The sequence below is a fragment of the Cebus imitator genome, unplaced genomic scaffold (genome assembly GCF_001604975.1).
Source record: "Cebus imitator isolate Cc_AM_T3 unplaced genomic scaffold, Cebus_imitator-1.0 Scaffold10, whole genome shotgun sequence".
In the NCBI taxonomy this organism is placed as follows: domain Eukaryota; kingdom Metazoa; phylum Chordata; class Mammalia; order Primates; family Cebidae; genus Cebus; species Cebus imitator.
This window is the reverse complement of record NW_016107325.1, coordinates 1,662,758-1,679,974: the sequence shown is the minus strand read 5'-3', so window position 1 is coordinate 1,679,974 and position 17,217 is coordinate 1,662,758. Positions and strand designations below refer to the sequence as shown.

General features: G+C 39.2%; 1 protein-coding gene across 1 annotated transcript in view; it reads right to left on the bottom strand.

Annotated features, from left to right (window-relative positions):
* The window catches only part of GALNT5 (polypeptide N-acetylgalactosaminyltransferase 5), a 49,396-nt gene that overhangs the window by 26,929 nt on the left and 5,250 nt on the right, over positions 1 to 17,217 (bottom strand). Inside the window, exon 2 of the mRNA XM_017547204.2 lies at positions 1,356 to 1,522. Coding sequence (XP_017402693.1) covers positions 1,356 to 1,522 — 167 coding nt within the window. The remainder of the gene's footprint in view (positions 1 to 1,355; positions 1,523 to 17,217) is intronic.

Genomic DNA, 17,217 nt, shown 5'->3' with positions numbered 1-17,217 from the left:
AACCTCCATCTCCCCAGTTCAAGCAAGTCTTCTGCCTCAGCCTCCTGAGTAGTTGGGATTACAGGCATGTGCCACCACGCCTGGCTAATTTTGTATTTTTAGTAGAGGTGGAGTTTCTCCATGTTGGTCAGGCTGGTCTTGAACTCCTGACCTCAGGTGATCCGCATGCCTTGTCCTCGCAAAGCACTGGGATTACAGCCATGAGCCACTGTACCAGGCTGACCCTTTCATTTTCTGCTCTGACATCACCTTCCATCCTACCTTTTCTCTCTTATAAGCTGGACATGGAGGGATCCAGCTAAAGAAACACTTTTCTGTGGGTTTTATGAGCTATGTTTGTGTGACCTTCAGTCACTTCTGTGTGTAATTAAGGTAATAACAGCTATCTTAGGTAGAAATGGCTTCCAGAAAATTTTGTAATAAAGTTTTTCTTAGACAGGACCCTGAAAACTGAATAAGCTTCAGGTCCCACAGAATCTGGGCCTGCCCCTCCTAAAGGGACTCTTACCTACTTACTAAGTGGGTACTATTCCTGTTTAGCTTTCAAGTTCACTCACGTTTCAGCCAGTTTTTTTCTGTCATCCCACAGCTTCTTGAGCCCAGTGTGATTATGGTAGAAACTCTGAAGCTAAAGAAACTTCCCATGTTTCAAGGCTAAGCTGTTCTATTAGCATTGCCAAGTCTTTACTATTTTCTAAACTTTTCTGAAAAATGGGTTCAGTTTTGGGAATTTGTAATGTGGCTGTCAGACCACCTACATATACAAATTATTTGACAACCCAAAGAGTGAGATTCTTCACTGTAATAAACAAAAACAAACATAAAAGATGGTGGATTCTGCTATTGAACTTTGTTGGAATCACCTCGTCTCTCTTGTCCTATTGGCAGTTTGTCTTCTTAACACTTAACTGACATATCTTATACCTTGCTCTCAAGGAAGATGCCATAAGACCTCCATTTCTTTGCCTTCCATAGAGTCTAACTCTAACTCTAGTTATTACTGGTAGGCAAGGCTTCCCTTTAATTGTGATTCGATTAAAGGGGATTTGTGCAATTGTAGAGAACATCTAAACTCCGATACTTCAAAGCGCTCATCTCCAAGGAGCTGTAGTTAGAAAATCATTCCAACATGGTAGGAGAGTTACAACGAGACAACTAACTGAACAGAGCTCCAGATGACTTTTAATAATCATAAGTGCTTAGACTTATGTCTATAAGCACCACATAAAATAGTGCATTTGTACAATGTTTATGCTTCATCAAATTATCCTATACTTTTGCCATCCAAATTGCTACCAAACTTTGCTTCTGCCAAACTTTGACATTTCAAGAGACAGCCTGAGTGGTTTTCTTACCTTTGGTGCTGAAGTCATCTACCAGCAGAATCTCCTTGATGAGGTGTGGAGGAGAGCGATTGAGGACGCTGTGAACAGATCTCAAGAGAGTGGACCACACTTCATCTACAAAGCACATGATGACACTGGTGGTTGGGAGGTTATTGTGAACTAGCTGCTCTGTACACCTGGGCCAGAACATAAGCAGAGCACAAGAGATCTGCTAAGGAGATCCACAAGATGGTTTTAAAAAGTCATAGAGTGTGATAGTGTGCATATACACACACTCAATCTGTCACCGATTTCTCTGGTCTATCATCTATTTATATGTACCAAAGATGATTTTATTATTTATCATGTGCCTTTTCTCAGGGAAGGGTACATACAAAATAAAAAAGCAAAAGAATAACTCGTAACAGTGGTTGTTGTAAAAGGACTACTGATGCAAGACATGAGAATGTCCCATGGAGGCATCACACTTCAGTGGAAAGGACATGGGCTTTGTAGGTGGTTAGGCTCTATTTTGAATCTCATGGCCAATATTTCTCAGGGTCTAACCATTAATGCCTGCTTTAACTTCTCTGTGCCTCAGCTTCCTCATCTACAGAATGAGGTAATAAATGGTTTTTATTTAATAGAGTTTTGTAGCCTAGTAATACTGTACATACCAAGCCTTGCAGGGTTCCTGGCACAGGAATTTATGAAATCGTAGTTATTGTTATTATTACTAGATTATATTATTACTAGAATACTAGAAGAGAGCATTCTGACTTATTTCATGTTTCCAAGTAGTTTATGATTGCCCTTACAACTGGCCATCTGCCAAAGTGCCACAGGATCTATTCTTTCTCCCATTCTGCTTGTGAATGTATTTATGGCATAATATATATGTGCCAAATAATTAAACTCTTTTCAGTCTCCCTGTCTGGGGTTCCCTTGCTAAGACTACTACAGAATAGCCACAGTTGAATAAACATTTAGCTGGCATAGGAATGCAATCCAAGATACAGTGGGAGTTGGTATTCAGGTGGGTTGCAACTGGCCTGGGTTTTTCCCATGCCCTGTGGAATACACTGCCTCACTGCTGGCATTCTTTCACCTCCTGCCTGTGACACTCTTCATAGGGAGTGCCCAGTGGTACCTCACAAAGCATATTTGCCAACTCTCTAACACAGCCACTGTCAGTAATGTGATCATTGATGATGATCATAAATATTATAAGCATTCTATATTATTTCAATGTAGACCTCAAATTACCAGCATCTCTTTCCCTTTCTATTGGTGACTAATCAAAATCATAGTAAGACTCATCCATAATTCTACTGTTAATAAATGGCAGAGCTGGGACTTGAACCCTGATCTAGTCTGGCTCCAAAAGTAACCATTAAGGAAGCCTTAGATTCACAAGAATAGAAGCAGCTGGCAGTAGATGTGGCACTTTGTGAGAGTTGGCACTTCTGCCAAATAACATGGTTACATTTTACTTATTCCATAAATAAAAAATAGGTAAGAGCAAAAACCATAGTAAAGCAAATCGCATTTGCATGGCACTCTAGTGTTGCCAAAGTGCTATTCTGTACATGATTGAATTCAGTCTTCATACCAACTGCTTGAGATACGTATTATTATACACTTCTTCAAATAGAGCAAACTAATCTTGGGAAGTTAAATGACTTACCCACATCATCCACCTAGACAGGATATATAAGGAAATGTGAACAAACATTGTTTTCACTTCACTGCTGGTTTTTCTGTAGGAGAATGGGTTTTGGAATTAGATATATATGTGCTCAAATATAAGTTTTTCTAATTATTTAGTTGGAACAGTTTTACTACTTTGATCGTCAATTTGCCAACTACAAAACAGAAATTAAACATCTACCTGTAAGATTACATTTAAATATTGTATAAAACTCATCTAATATATATCTGACACATAGCAAGTACTGAAGAAATGGTAGGCAAATCCAGTTATGCTTCCTAATTTCAATGGCTTCCTAAATTGTTATCATAATAATTGACAGAACCTTAGAAAAACATAAATATCCAATACTCAGCCCCAGAAAATCAATTTACAAGGTTTGCAGAGGGCCTGAGAATCCATTTCTTAAAAAAACAAACAAATAAAACAAAACACAAAGAAACCAACCAACGAACGAAAGAATGACTCATAAATCATTGGTGAATTTAAGAACTTGAGCTCTAAGTTAATTTATTCTTATTATTTGAGGCTAATATTAAAAAAATAAATTGAGGGCTGATAGGAGCATGTCCTAAATGTTCAAGTGACATAGAATTAAAATAGCATATTTTGATTAGGTATCTTGATGTAGTGATTAGGTATCTAATGCTAACTTAAACAGCAGACTGTGTAAACTTATATTAGTCTACACAAAGGACCCATGCATTGGCATTTCTGAATAATATGATAAGATGTTCCTGTCTTCACTTAAGAGCTTTATCAGTTTCCTTTGGCTGCCATAACAAATTCCTGAAAATTCTGCTTAACAGTTTCTTCCTCAATTTATCTCTTTTCTCTCACATTTTTACTCTAAACAGAAAGAAGATACCAGGCCGCACCCTCAACATTTTGCTTGGTACTCTCCTCAGCTAAACATTCGAGTTCATCATTGGCAAGGCCTGCTAATTTTCACCTGACTCTAGGATACAATTAAGCCAAGCTTGCTGCCACTATGTAACATGGGTCATCTTTCCTCCATTTCTCAGTCATGCGCTTTGTATTTCCTTCTGAACCTACACCGGAAGTACTTACAATGCTCATGTTTTTGCCAACATCTGCTCAAAACAGCGTATGTATTTTCAAAGAGGATTGATACAAGCTTTCTCCACTGTGCCCTCACTTCCTTCTGATCCCTCACCGACAGCATCCTTGATATCCATATTTCTACCAATAGCATCTTCAGGACATTCTAAGCTTTTTCTATGATGCTTCTCAGAATTTGTCCAGCCTCTACCCAGTAGCTAATTCCTTGGTGTATTAGGCCATTTTTGTGTTGCTACGAAGAAATCCATCTGGCCGTGTGCCTGTAATCCCAGCACTTTGGGAGGACAAAGTGGGTGGATCACCTGAGGTCAGGAGTTCAAGACCTGCCTGATCAACATGATGAAACTCTATTTCTACTAAAAATACAAAAATTAGCTGGGTGTGGTGGCAGGCACCTATAATCCCAGGTACTTGGGAGGCTGAAGCAGGTAGAATCACTTAAACTTGGAGGTGGAGGTTGTAGTGAGCTGAGATTGCCCCACTGCATTCCAGCCTGGATAACAGAGTGAGACTCCATCTCAAAAACGAAATAAAGAAAGAGAGAGAGAGAGAGAGAAAGAAAGAAAGAAAGAAAGAAAGAAAGAAAGAAAGAAAGAAAGAAAGAAAAAAAAAATTCTTGAGACTGGCTAATTTATAAAGAAAAGAGATTTAATTGGCTCCCGGTTCTTCAGGCTGCACAGGAAGCATGGCACTGGTATCTGCTCAGCTCCTGAGAGGCCTCAGGGAGCTTTTACCCATGGCAGAAGACACAGTGGGATCAGGCATGTCACGTGACAGAGCACGCAAGAGAGACAATAAGGTGAGGTCCCAGACCTCTTTAAACAACAAATTTTAGGTGAATCAAATACTTGGTTTTAGAACAGAATTCAAACACCAAGATGTCAGCAGGGCATCCCTCCCTCCAGAGGCTCCAGTGGAGATTCTGTTCCTTGCCTCTTCCAGCTTCTGCTGGCAATCCTTGCTTGTTGAGCCACTCGAATCTCTCTCTCTGCCTTCATGTCACTTACGCAAACTTACTGAGGGAGACCTCACTCATCACCAAGGGGATGACACTAATTCGTTCATTAAGGAACTGCCTCCGTGATCCAATATCTCCCACCAAGTCTCACCTCCAACATTGGAGGTCACATTTCAACATGAGATTTGAAGGGGACAAACATCCATACCATATCACTTGGCTATTCCTTTGATGATACTTCCGTATTTTTAGGTATTTGTTATAGCAGCACCTCACTTCCTGATACCAAAATCTATATTAATTTCTTCTGACTGCCATGACAAATCACCACAAACTTGGTAACATATTCTGTCACATTTCTGGGGGCCAGAATTCTAAAACCAAGATGTCAACAGGGGCTCCCTCCCTCCAGAGGCTCCAGCAGAGATTCTGTTCCTTGCCCCTTACAGCTTCTGCTGGCAATCCTTGCTTGTTGCAACCCTTGAATCTCTCTCTCTCTCTATGTTAACATCACTTTCTCCTCTGTGTCTCTCTGGGTGAAAACTCTGCCTGACTTTGTTTTATACAGATACATGTGATTTAGGGCATTTGGGGCCTATCTGGGTAATTCAGGGTAAATATCTCCTCTCAAGATCCTTCATCACATCTTTTCCTCAGAAGGTAATATTCACTCTTTTGTCAGGTTAGGTAATAGTCACAGGTTCTGAGAGTTAGGAAGTAAATATAGTTTTGGAGGACCATGTCTTTTTGCCTGCCACAAGAGCTTAATGAGTTAAAGCAAGAAATATGTTGTTTTTGTGAAAAAAATTTAAAATGGCTTCCCTACCCCTCAACAAAAGGTAGTCTTATTTTGAATTTATGGAATTGTTAGTCATATTGTTTTTTCCCCTATATTTGAAGCTTCTTTGAAGTTTTAGGAATTTGCACATTGAAGTCCATGAAAGTGTTAATTGGTGATACCAAATTATGAACTATAATATTGAAGCTCAATTTTAGAAAAGAAAGATTATTAGAAAAAAGAAGAAAGAATATACATTGAGGGATTTCCAAGAAGCGCATAAAAATCAGTTTATTTGGTTGCATAATTACCAACAATTCCAACAATTAAAGGACAGTTTTGGAACTGGACAAACTTTAAACTCTGAAATGTTTTTCATAAGGCAAAACAGGAAACATCTCCAAAATAAGACTTTAATTTTCAGAATCTCTTGTGGCAAACATTAAAGACCAGAGTGATGAGACCGAAGTTTCCCAATGAGGGAATGGGAGGGACTAGAGTACAATGAACTACGAAGTAAAAGGTAATGAGACACCATTTCATACCGGTTGGCATGGCAATTATTAAAAAGTCAAAAATCAACAGATGCTGGCAAGGCTGTGGAGACAAGAGAATGCTTATACATTTCCATACTGTTGGTAGGAATGTAGTTCCTACCAATTAGTTTAGCCACTGTAGAAAGCAGTTTGGAGATATCTCAAAGAACTTAACACAGAACTACCATTTGAGCAAGCACTCTAATTACTCAGTATATATCCAAATGAAAATAAATCACTCTATCAAAATGATTCAGGACTATTCAAAATAGCAAAGACATGTAATCAACCTATGTGTCCCTGAATGGTGAATTGGATAAAGAAATTGTGATACATATATACCATGGAATCCTATGAAGCCAAAAGAAAAAAAAATGAATAAAATCATGTCAATAAAATATGTATATATATAAAAAAAGAAAGAGGAGTATAAAACTTTCCAAAATGTCTTAATTAAAGCTCAACAGACAAACTCAGAGGGCAGATATGGAGGAATTAGAAGAGCATAATTCAGTCAACCTCAAGGAGAATGAATACTTTGGCTTCAAAGAAGCCAGCTCAAAAAAATCTACCTGATTTCTGAGAACAAGGTGCCCATCCACTGTCTATGCTGGGCAAATCTGTGTGATTTAGAAGGACAGAGTTTGGGTGGGGGTGGAGGGTTAATTGATGACGCCTTTATCAAGTCTGAACAAAATGAAACAAACAAAGAAAATCAGTCAATCAGGGCAAAACAGAAGCTTTTCAAGTGGAGTCTGCAATCTGTTTTGGAGACTGACTTTGCCATTAGGATGTTACACAATGTGGTGACATAACCAATTTTTTCCTCTCCAGCTGTTTGTTATTGTTTATACGCCATCTTTGTGTTAGATATAAAATTACCTGACAAGGTAAGATGAAATTATGTTATCTTCCTAATAAACGTATAATAGCCAAACAAAACCAAAAACAAACAAACAAAACACGTCCTTAGCAGCAACATGAATGCAGCTGGAGGACATTATCCTTAGCAAATTAACACAGGACCACATGTTCTCACTCATAAGTGGGAACTAAGCACTGGGTAATCCTGGACATAAAGATGGCAACAGTAGACATTGGGGACTACTAGAGAAGGTAAGGAAGTGGGGGAAGTGTTGAAAAATTAACTGTCGGGTGCTATGCTCAGTACCTGGGTGACAGGATCATTTGTATCCTAAACCTCAGCAGCATGCAATATACGCATGTAACAAACCTGCACATGTACCTCCAAATCTAAAATGTTGAAATTATTTTTAAAAAGGAGTGAAAAGTAAATAAGAAAAAAGAAAAGGATAGTATCCTGCAGACAATTTTGGGAGAAAACCTAGAAAAGAAAGAAATACAAGAGTAGATAGGTGGGGTACAAGGAAAATTTGTTATCTGTGTTCTCTCTTCCTCTCCTGAGTAGAAATGGAGACAATCATATTTATGAGCATCAGAGGAGGTACAGATGGAGTGGAGAGTTGAAAAAAAAAATCAGTGATTGATAGGATTATCGATGAAGCAAGGTCTCCTTATGCTAAGCTACCTTACGGTGGCAGTTGACACAATTGACAAGTCTAGCTTCCTTCAGCCACTCTCCATTTTTAAAATTTTTGTCCCATGAGACACTACACTCTCCTAGTTTTCACCCATCACTCACTGGCTATTCACCTTCAGTTTTTGTCTCTTCTTTCCTCTCCTCTTAAGAAACACAAAATTCTCAAAGCTGGGTCTCGGGCTTTGTTTTCTTCTATGTATGGTATGATTGTACGACCCCATCCATGCCCACAGTTTTAAGTGTGATAATATCTTCCTGGTTTCTATCCAGGTCAGATTTCTCATCTGAATTCTGGACTTACATCATATCCAAACAACTTCTGAACATCTCCTCTGCATGTCTCACAGGCATCTTATTCCTAATGTGTCTGAAACAGAAACCTTGACTTCACCCCACTCAACCCAGGCAGCTCCTGTGCGTTTCCAATAATAATGGCATCACCACCCACCTTGCTGCAGAAATACGGATGCTCTTCTAGACTTCACCCTCTTCCTGACCATAAATACAACCAATCCATCAACTTCTATCCTGTGTATTGCCAACAGACATCTCAACTCTAACATCTTTATACCTCCACAGTTGCTTCCCCTAGCTCTTGAGCATCCACCCTCTTGCTCCAGGATTATTGCTGGAGTCTCCTAATGGGAGACTCCATGTTTGCCACATCACCACCACTCTTCCTGTTTAAAATGCTTCAGTCAATTTCTATGGGACAAAGTGAAAAGGAAAAAAATCCAAATTCTTTAGTTTATAGGACCCCTGCTCACCTTTCCAACTACCTGCCATTCCATACTCAACCTTGGCCTTCTTTCAGTTCCTTGAAGAATGCTCCAGCTTTTGTTATTGCTTAACATCTAGTATTTTTGCTACCATTCCCATGTCTTCATGGCTGGCTGCTTCTGTTCATCGAGGTCCTAGTTTAAATATTCCCTTCGCAGAGATGGCTTCTCTGACTACCCTTTCAAAATTAAGCCATTCTTTTATTATTCCCCTATTGTGGTCACCTGTGTTTCTGTCATAGAATTTTATCAATTTTATTTCCTTATCTTCGGCATCTAAAATTTTCTGAGGCCAGGACAAATCTGCCTTGCTTATTACAGTGCCACAAACTTCCAGCATAGTTATGTATAATAAATAATTGCTAAGTATGTATTGACTGCATGGGTGGAAGGATGGGGATGAGACAGAGCCTAAATTTAAAGCTTAAATAAAGAGATATTTCCCTTTGAGGTAGAAAGTACGAAGAGGTGGTAACATATACAGTTACATTTATGCACATGGGATGAGTTGTTGAAAATATTCGTAGCTCATAGTGGAGGAAAGGTTATCTGTTGATGTATTAGGTTAGAGGACTTCAGGAGAATGGAGAATATTTTGGACAGATACTATGGGCAATGGGAGAGAGTGCTAGCCAGTTAGCTTGGATTTCAGGGGGGCAGTGGGCGCTTTCCTGAAACTGGAGATGCCAAAATTTTATGAAACTTCAATATCTGATTTGCTCCAGCAGTGCCTGCCAGCCTGAGTGTAAGAGGAGATAAAGCAAATTGCTGGATTTACATGAGTTTAAGAAACATCAGAGCAGATGAGGTAGAAACAGAATGGGTAGTGGTGAGGGGACTGGTGTAAGGTGGTTGAATGTTCCAGCATGGGCTCTGGGTCACAGAAAGAAGGAATAAAGTTAAGAGGAGTTTAATAGCCTGAGTCAAAGGAGCGGGGGTGTAGAGAAGAAAATGATAGCTACTGCCTATGACTTCCTCATCTGTAATTTTATAATATAAATTAATGAGAAATGCACATTTCACACTTAATTTTTTTTAGCAGTATTTGGTGCTGAAAAAAATCAAATCAGTTCTAAAAAGAAAGGATCAATTGCACAAATTCTGCAAAAAACAATAAACCTGAAAGTTGCTTTATTGTTAAAATTTGATTGGCTTTAGAAATATCCAGAGACAAAGGGAATCATATCAGAAAGAGTTAACTAAGTTAGGCTCACACAAATGACTCTTCTATATTTTAAATTAGTAGAGTTTTTGTTTTTTTTAGAAGGAAGTTCTAAAAAGTGCTAGACAGTCTGAAATTGGAGGTAAGAAAAATTCACAGAAATTTGAGAGATTTGGGGAAGGGACCTTTAATCACCAAATAGCTAATTCTCCATTTCCCCAATTGTGTCATGGTGCCTTAGTACCCTATGTGGGTAGATCCACAAGGATTCCACTAGATGCTAATACCCCAGAAAATAAGTAGCACCTTTCTAGTTATTGACAAATATATAGCTTAGATGAATTTAAAAAGTTACAATGAAGAGGCTGGGCAAGGTGGCTCACACCTATAATCCCAGCACTTTGGGAGGATGAGGCAGGCTGATCACAAGGTCGGGGCTTCAAGACCAGCCTGGCCAATATAGTGAAACCCTGTCTCTACTAAAAATACAAAAATTAGCTTGGCATGGTGGCAGGCACCTGTAGTCCCAGCTACTTGGGAGGCTGAGGCAGGAAAATTGCTTGAACCCATGAAGTGGAGGTTGCAGTGAACCGAGATCGTGCTACTGCACTCCAGCCTGGGTGACAGAGAGAGAATTACAATGAAGAATATTCTGTGGAGATTATATGGTACAGATCATATTAGTGCCTGGTAAAAGCAATATTACAGGATGGGAAACAGGGATCCAGGAAGAGATGCCAGAGATTACCTACACACAGTTTCAGGGCGTGCCTTGGTTTGGGGTGACTGACATGTCAGGGCACTCTCATATTTACAGAGGCCTGTTCTCCTGCATTACTAAACAGATTAAACATGTTTCTGGGTATCTAGAAAAACTAGTGTGCTTGCTTTGTTCAAAGGAACAGTGGGTCACCCCAGAAAAGCTTTCAGCATTTCAAACTCTCATACCAGTCTTCATACTGGAAGAAAAGTTACTTGCTAATGTAATAGGGTAGAAGCTTAAGGAGAATGGAGAATATTCTGGACAGAACATATATCATCTAGTTTTCATAGGTTGTAAAAACTATTTCAAGTTATCCTACACCAACCTAATTCAAGCAAATTTCCTTTATTCCAATTTTTCCTTGATTTCTGCCTATATCGTGGGAGGAGGAGTTGCTGCAAACTCTAATTTGAATGCCAGATATTTCTAGGTTTGTAAACTTTTCTTGAGGCTAATAAATCACATTTACATTCTGTATGCCTATTTATTACACAAATTAGGTATTTAGGGTCTACTGGTCCCGTGCTATACTTAAAAATTAATCCAATCTGTTTTGTGGAGGGAATCAAGGCTTAGATTACTGTAGTCAATCCAAGTTCCACAAACAAATGGGGCCTCTACTGTGCAGAGTTTCACTATCCTGCACTTAGCTGATATACTACTGTGGAAGGCAGAAAGACCTTGGACTTGAGAAAGATGACTAGCACTAAGTTTTTAGTTCATTCTAGTATTTGTTGGCCTTCTGACCATGGGCGAGTCACTTAGGACCCCAGAACCTTCGTTTCCTCACTCTTACAATGAATATTACAATGCCTTCATCACAGAATGGTGGTGCAGATTTGATGAGATAATGGATGTAAAAATACTTTGTAAGCTTCATGCTGAAAAAGTCACGTGAGAACCTACAATTACCCACAATGCAAATACACCCATTTTGATGGAGCACACTGCCCTTTTCTGAGGCAGTCCTTTAATCTGAATCTATCAAGTGCTCAATCATTTATCAAGAAGCCCAGAAAGTGATGCATCCCGCTCTCCTGACTTCTATGTGCTGAATGCTGAACCACTAACTTGATTTGAAAGTAGGCTATCAAATAGAGAAGGTTTTAAATCAGAAGATTGAGGGAATGATAACATTCTCTCATTTCTATGAATTTTTCATTTTATTCCAAGACAGTCAAGATGTACTATGTGGGTCAGGTCTCAGGCTTCACAGGTTTGAACAGAAGGTCAAGGAGAATATTTTCATAACTTCTATTTGCAATTCAACTACTGCCTTGTTGCGAGCCTTCAGGGGCCTTCATTCCCGAAGCACTGGTATCTCAGGAACATCAGGAGGAGAATTGAGCACACAGCTAAAGAGCTCTGCCTGGAATTTTATTCTTTTCTCCTAGACCTTAAAATTGTTGGGGTCGCTTTCCCTCTCACTGATAAGAAGGTACGGCGATATAAAAATTGTACTTTCATGTCTTGTTCTTTCTAGAGCAGACTATCCATGACATTCAGTCAGAATCACCTGGCTACCGATTCAGAAAATTTAAGTCACACTCGTCACTTCTACTCCAAAGTCCTTAGCCAGCTGCCACTGTGGTTGCCTTGGTAAACGTAGATTCATCAAAGTGACAGGACCCAGACTTAGAAATATAAGCCACCGGTATCAACATTCACTACTTCAATAATAGTCTATTTTGAGCAGGAAGCTGTCACAGTGAAATTGGGATGGCAGGGAGAAGAGGAGGAGGTGGTGGGATATGGCAGAAATAATGCTAGGTGGGGATGCTCTGTCTCTCCTGCTGTGTATGACCTTGGGCAAGTTATTTTTCACCTGGAACCTTATCTGTAACATAAAGGACTGGGTTAGATTGCTTTCAAATCTTCACCTAGTATTAACATTCTGTGGTTTTCTATGTAACTTTAACTGCATTTGCCTGTAAGTGCTTTCCTTTGGGTCATAAGACCCCTGAGAAAAGGCAAATTAATGGTTATTTCTATGGTTTTAAATCCTTTGATGGTTTCTCACTGGCCCTTAGAAGAACCTGAACAAGGTCCTGAGTGATCTGGACTCTACTTACATCTGTGACCTCATTTACATCCTCATTGCTCTCCTGCAACCCATGTTGGAGTTCCTTCCGTTTCTCAATGAATCATTCTTTTTACTGCTTTCCCCATTTCCCTGACTCTGTACTCTTTCAGGTTACAGCTCAAACATTTCTGTTCCCTCTCAGACCAAGTTTAGCCTTTTATCTCTTTCCCCAGTAGTCCCCTGTGTTTCTGCATCACATTTTGCTGTACATGCCTTGAAGTCAACGACCATGCTCTTATGCCATAGTGCATAGTAGCAGCCCAGGGAGATTTGTTCACTGTAGGGCTATGGTTATGTCCCAGTTGTAAAGAATCACCTTTGCTTAATGCTGTATAGGAAATGGTTTCCTGTAATTTTTTTCTCTGACTAGGTACATGTCACGCAAACTTAATTCCCCTCATGCACCTCTTACCCATGTATAAGGAAGAGAGGTGTTTTAATTTCTGCCAAAGTCATATGACTACAAGGAAACAAAGGAAGGACGAGCTGTCCTGTGTGGAAAGAACAGTAGAATTAAAAATTGGGATTAGCTTGCTTGACAGTGGATAAATCATTTATTCTTTTACAGCCTCACTTTTTTTCAACTGTAAAATATATGAGGGCTAATATCTCATCGTGTTATTGTGAGGATTGCTTGGAATACAAACACACACACACATACACACATAAGTGTACATGCATACATGTATGCATACCCAAACATCACTGACTGGAACAAAACTAAGCACTTTTTTTAAAAGTGTGAAGCTGAGCAAGGGAGGGATTCCCCTTTATGCAGAGGACCTTGGCAAGCCAAGGAGAGGTGCAGGTGATGATGATCCCTACATGGGGAGAGTGGCGGGGGTAGAGAGAGAGCCAGTCTGGTGCAGTGGAATTATTACTGAGTGAGAAAGAATCAGAAAACTAAAGGTCGAGTCGCAACATTGGCACTTGTGAGCTGTGATCCCTTGGGCAAGTTACTTTACCATGTGCTCTCTTTTTCCCCTGCATCTGTTAATAAAGAGATGTAACACTTTACTAATCTGGCGTGGCCATAAGGATCAGATGAGATAATGTTCATGAAGGATGAAAGGTCTCAACTGCCTAGCATGGTGCACTGCTCCTGATTGATAGGCAGTGAGAAAGTATCACATGCAATGAAACGAACTGCCGCTGTCTGAAATATCCACTATTATCTGAAACCCAGTTTCCTCTGTAAGTCTCAGTTTTTCTTTTCTTTTCTTTCTTTTATTTATTTTTTTTTTGAGAAAGGTTCTCACTCTGTCACCCAGGCTGGAGTGCAGTGGTACAATCTTTGCTCACTGCAGCCTCTGCCTTCTGGGTGCAAGCAATTCTACTGCCTCAGCCTCCCAAGTAGCTGGGACTATAAGTGCGTGCCACCATGCCCAACTAATTTTGTATTTTTAGTAGAGATGGGGTTCCACCATGTTGGCCAGGATGGTCTCGATTACCTGACCTCATGATCCGCCCACCTAGGCCTCCCAAAGTGCTGGGATTACAGGCTTGAGCCACCACATGCAGCCAAATCTCAGTTTTTCTATAGGTAAAGCTGGGATGATGGTAGTATCTACCTTCAGGAATTGTTTTAAGGATTAAAACAATTGAGAAGGCAAGTAGTGAAGGCCTTTGTAAGCACTGTTTCTTCCTATTGCTGCTTCTCACACGTGTCCACATTATCAACATTTTAGAAGCAAGGCCAACTGAGAAGGTACTTGAGTTTGGAGTAATATAGCTGTTTTTCCAGGAGACTCTAAAAAGCTCCTTTCATTTAGAAAGCAAACAGTAAAATATAGCTTCTGAATATTGCTATTTTCCCTGAATTTTCTGAACCTTGAGCAAAAGAAGTTGTTTCTCTCTTGAGAGGCTCTGTCCTGATTGGATCAGCTAGAAAAGCCCAACAGGAAGTTATTTTCGGGGCAAAGAGTACCAGGGCAATATTACAGCAACAGTTTGATACATTATGCTGATGGTTAAATTGGGCCTTGGGTTCGGTGTGTGAAAACGTATACTTCTTTCAAATGCCTGCATTTACTAACTGCTCTCTCCCAGGGGTGTTTCTTTCACAGTATTTAGGAGGAAAAGTCAGGAATTTGCTTTAACATTTCTCAGTTTTGTATTAATTAGGGACTGTTTAGCTGTTTTCTTCTCTTTGAACTAGTAGCAAAATTGTGCTTTACATTCTTCTCCTCTGATATTTGTTGTCTTTGTTATTCTTTTTGTTATGAAGACAGTGGGATAAATACAAGTATTGAAAGGCCCAGTCATCATCCTTTAGCCATATTTAACCTTCAGTATGTTGCAGTCTAGTCTGAACTCTTTTAACAAATTTTCCTTTTAATCTCAGAGCTCTCCTACATGACTTTTGAGTGAAATAGCACGCTGGGCCCTAACATACACACACATATATGCTCACAAGTACACGCACGTGCACACACAAATGAACACATACACACTATTCAAAAGGCACCACTGCATTGCCTTCACTCATAGAGGTAAAAGCAGGAAGTAAATCCTTTCGAATTTTTCTTGTGAGGGGTTCTTTTTTCTGCCTCCAATTAGCTTCCCGAGGAGATCTCACAGCTCCTCCAATCAATTTTAATTAATATTCTCCAATTACTATTAGTCACAAAGCCATGTCCATTTCATCAATTAAGATTTGTGTCCCATGTAAAAATTAAAAATTTGTATTTAACTTTAAAGTCTCTTTTTTTCTCTCGGCCTGATAAACTTTTAGAAGCTTAAAGTTTGAAGGATTCCTGGTCAGTTTATTTTCTGTCTTCTTTCTCCTCCCTCTCCTCCTCTTCCTCTTCCAATAACTCATTAGTTATAGCTTTTGACCCTACTAGGATCAAAATTAAGGTCCCAGAAAGCTTTTCTTTCCCCCCAGTAATTTAGATTGGCTTGTGGCAAATGCATGGTGCTATCTTTTGCTTTTTCAAATGTGCCAGAAAAAACTTTCTTTAGCTGTGTAGGAAGGAATCAAATTATTGGTTGACAGTCCTGGCTCTGGCCTAAGAGAATAAAGACCCATTTTAATTGCTTTATTGAGGGGCTTGCCAGAGTTTTGTAGGGAAAGCAAAACATAAAATTAAGCAATTGAGTAGCATTGCAAGGACACAGCAGTGGTAGACAACCACGCCAGAATTCTTATTGTACTTTAAAAACTGAATACTGGCAGCAAAAATTCCTTTGAGTCATTTTTCTCTAAATTCAGATTCAGGAAGTACACTCTTAAAATAAGTTCATTTTTGGAGTTCCATCTTAACTATAGCTTCAGGCCAAAAGACAGACGTCTCCAAGTAGAATTGCCCTGCATTTCACATAGGACCACATTTTAGCAAAACCCATGTGTGTGTGTGTGTGTGTGTGTATGTTGATTGCTGCTGACAGAAACAAGGTTCAGTAATTAGGAGCAAGAACTACCAGGATTAGCTTTTAATTTTAAAAAGATTAAATATGGAACTTTAAAATAACTGTCATAAAAGCATTTTATTTCAAGCAAATTTTGTAGGCAAAATTTCTAGGCAACAATTAAGTTGTATTTTACATACTGACATAAAACATTCTTGTAAATAAAATAGGCTTTCCTCTCTTGAAAGCCAAAACATTAAAATTAAGAACCAAAACAACAAAAATATGAAATAAGTAATAAACACAAATTAGTGAATACATCATAGTGTTGAATATGATGTATTTACTTTAAATCAGATTTTAATGTATTCCAAATATTCAAAATGAAAAATGAAGAAGTCATTATTGATTTATAAATAGACTTGTTGCAGGTTTCATTTGAATTGCTATCTTTTGATTATTCTTAATGTACTATCAATTTTCAAAAGTCATTCAGAGAAACATGCCTTTTGAATTCATACTGTGTAAACCAGTTGCTTTTGAATGCACAGCACTGTGATCAGTGCTAAAGGAGTACAAAATAAAGCTAAAGATAGAGTTTCCTTCAGAAGCTTATAATTTCACTAAGAAGACAAAACAGACATTCAAGGATCCAGTTAACGAAGAGCACACGATAAAGAGTGTTTCTGCAGCTAGAAGGCCTGTGTACACTAAGGGTCATTGGGATTTAGAGGTCACACCTACCTCATGGTCCAGCTGGAGGGAAGCCACAGTTGGATTTTGAGCAATGTTGGATTAGAATGTGTGCAAGAGAATGGGGAGGATGGAGAGAGACTACGGGAAGGGACCAGTGAATGAAAACGTCAATGATGGTTACAACCATAATGAGTAGAGAAGAGCAGAGACTAGCTTTTCTTATGCTGAAGGCCCAGCTTGGAGAAAATGTCACGTGCAGGGTGCTATTGCTATTCCACAAAGGAGAGAAACCTGGGCAGACAGAAAAGGACCATGTGAGTAACCCTAAGAACAGAAAGGGGTGTGAAATTATATCTTAACATTTTAGAAATGGTCCTTTAGGACTCAGGAGAAGGAGGAAAGAGCAGATTTGGAAAAGAGAATCTGATTTT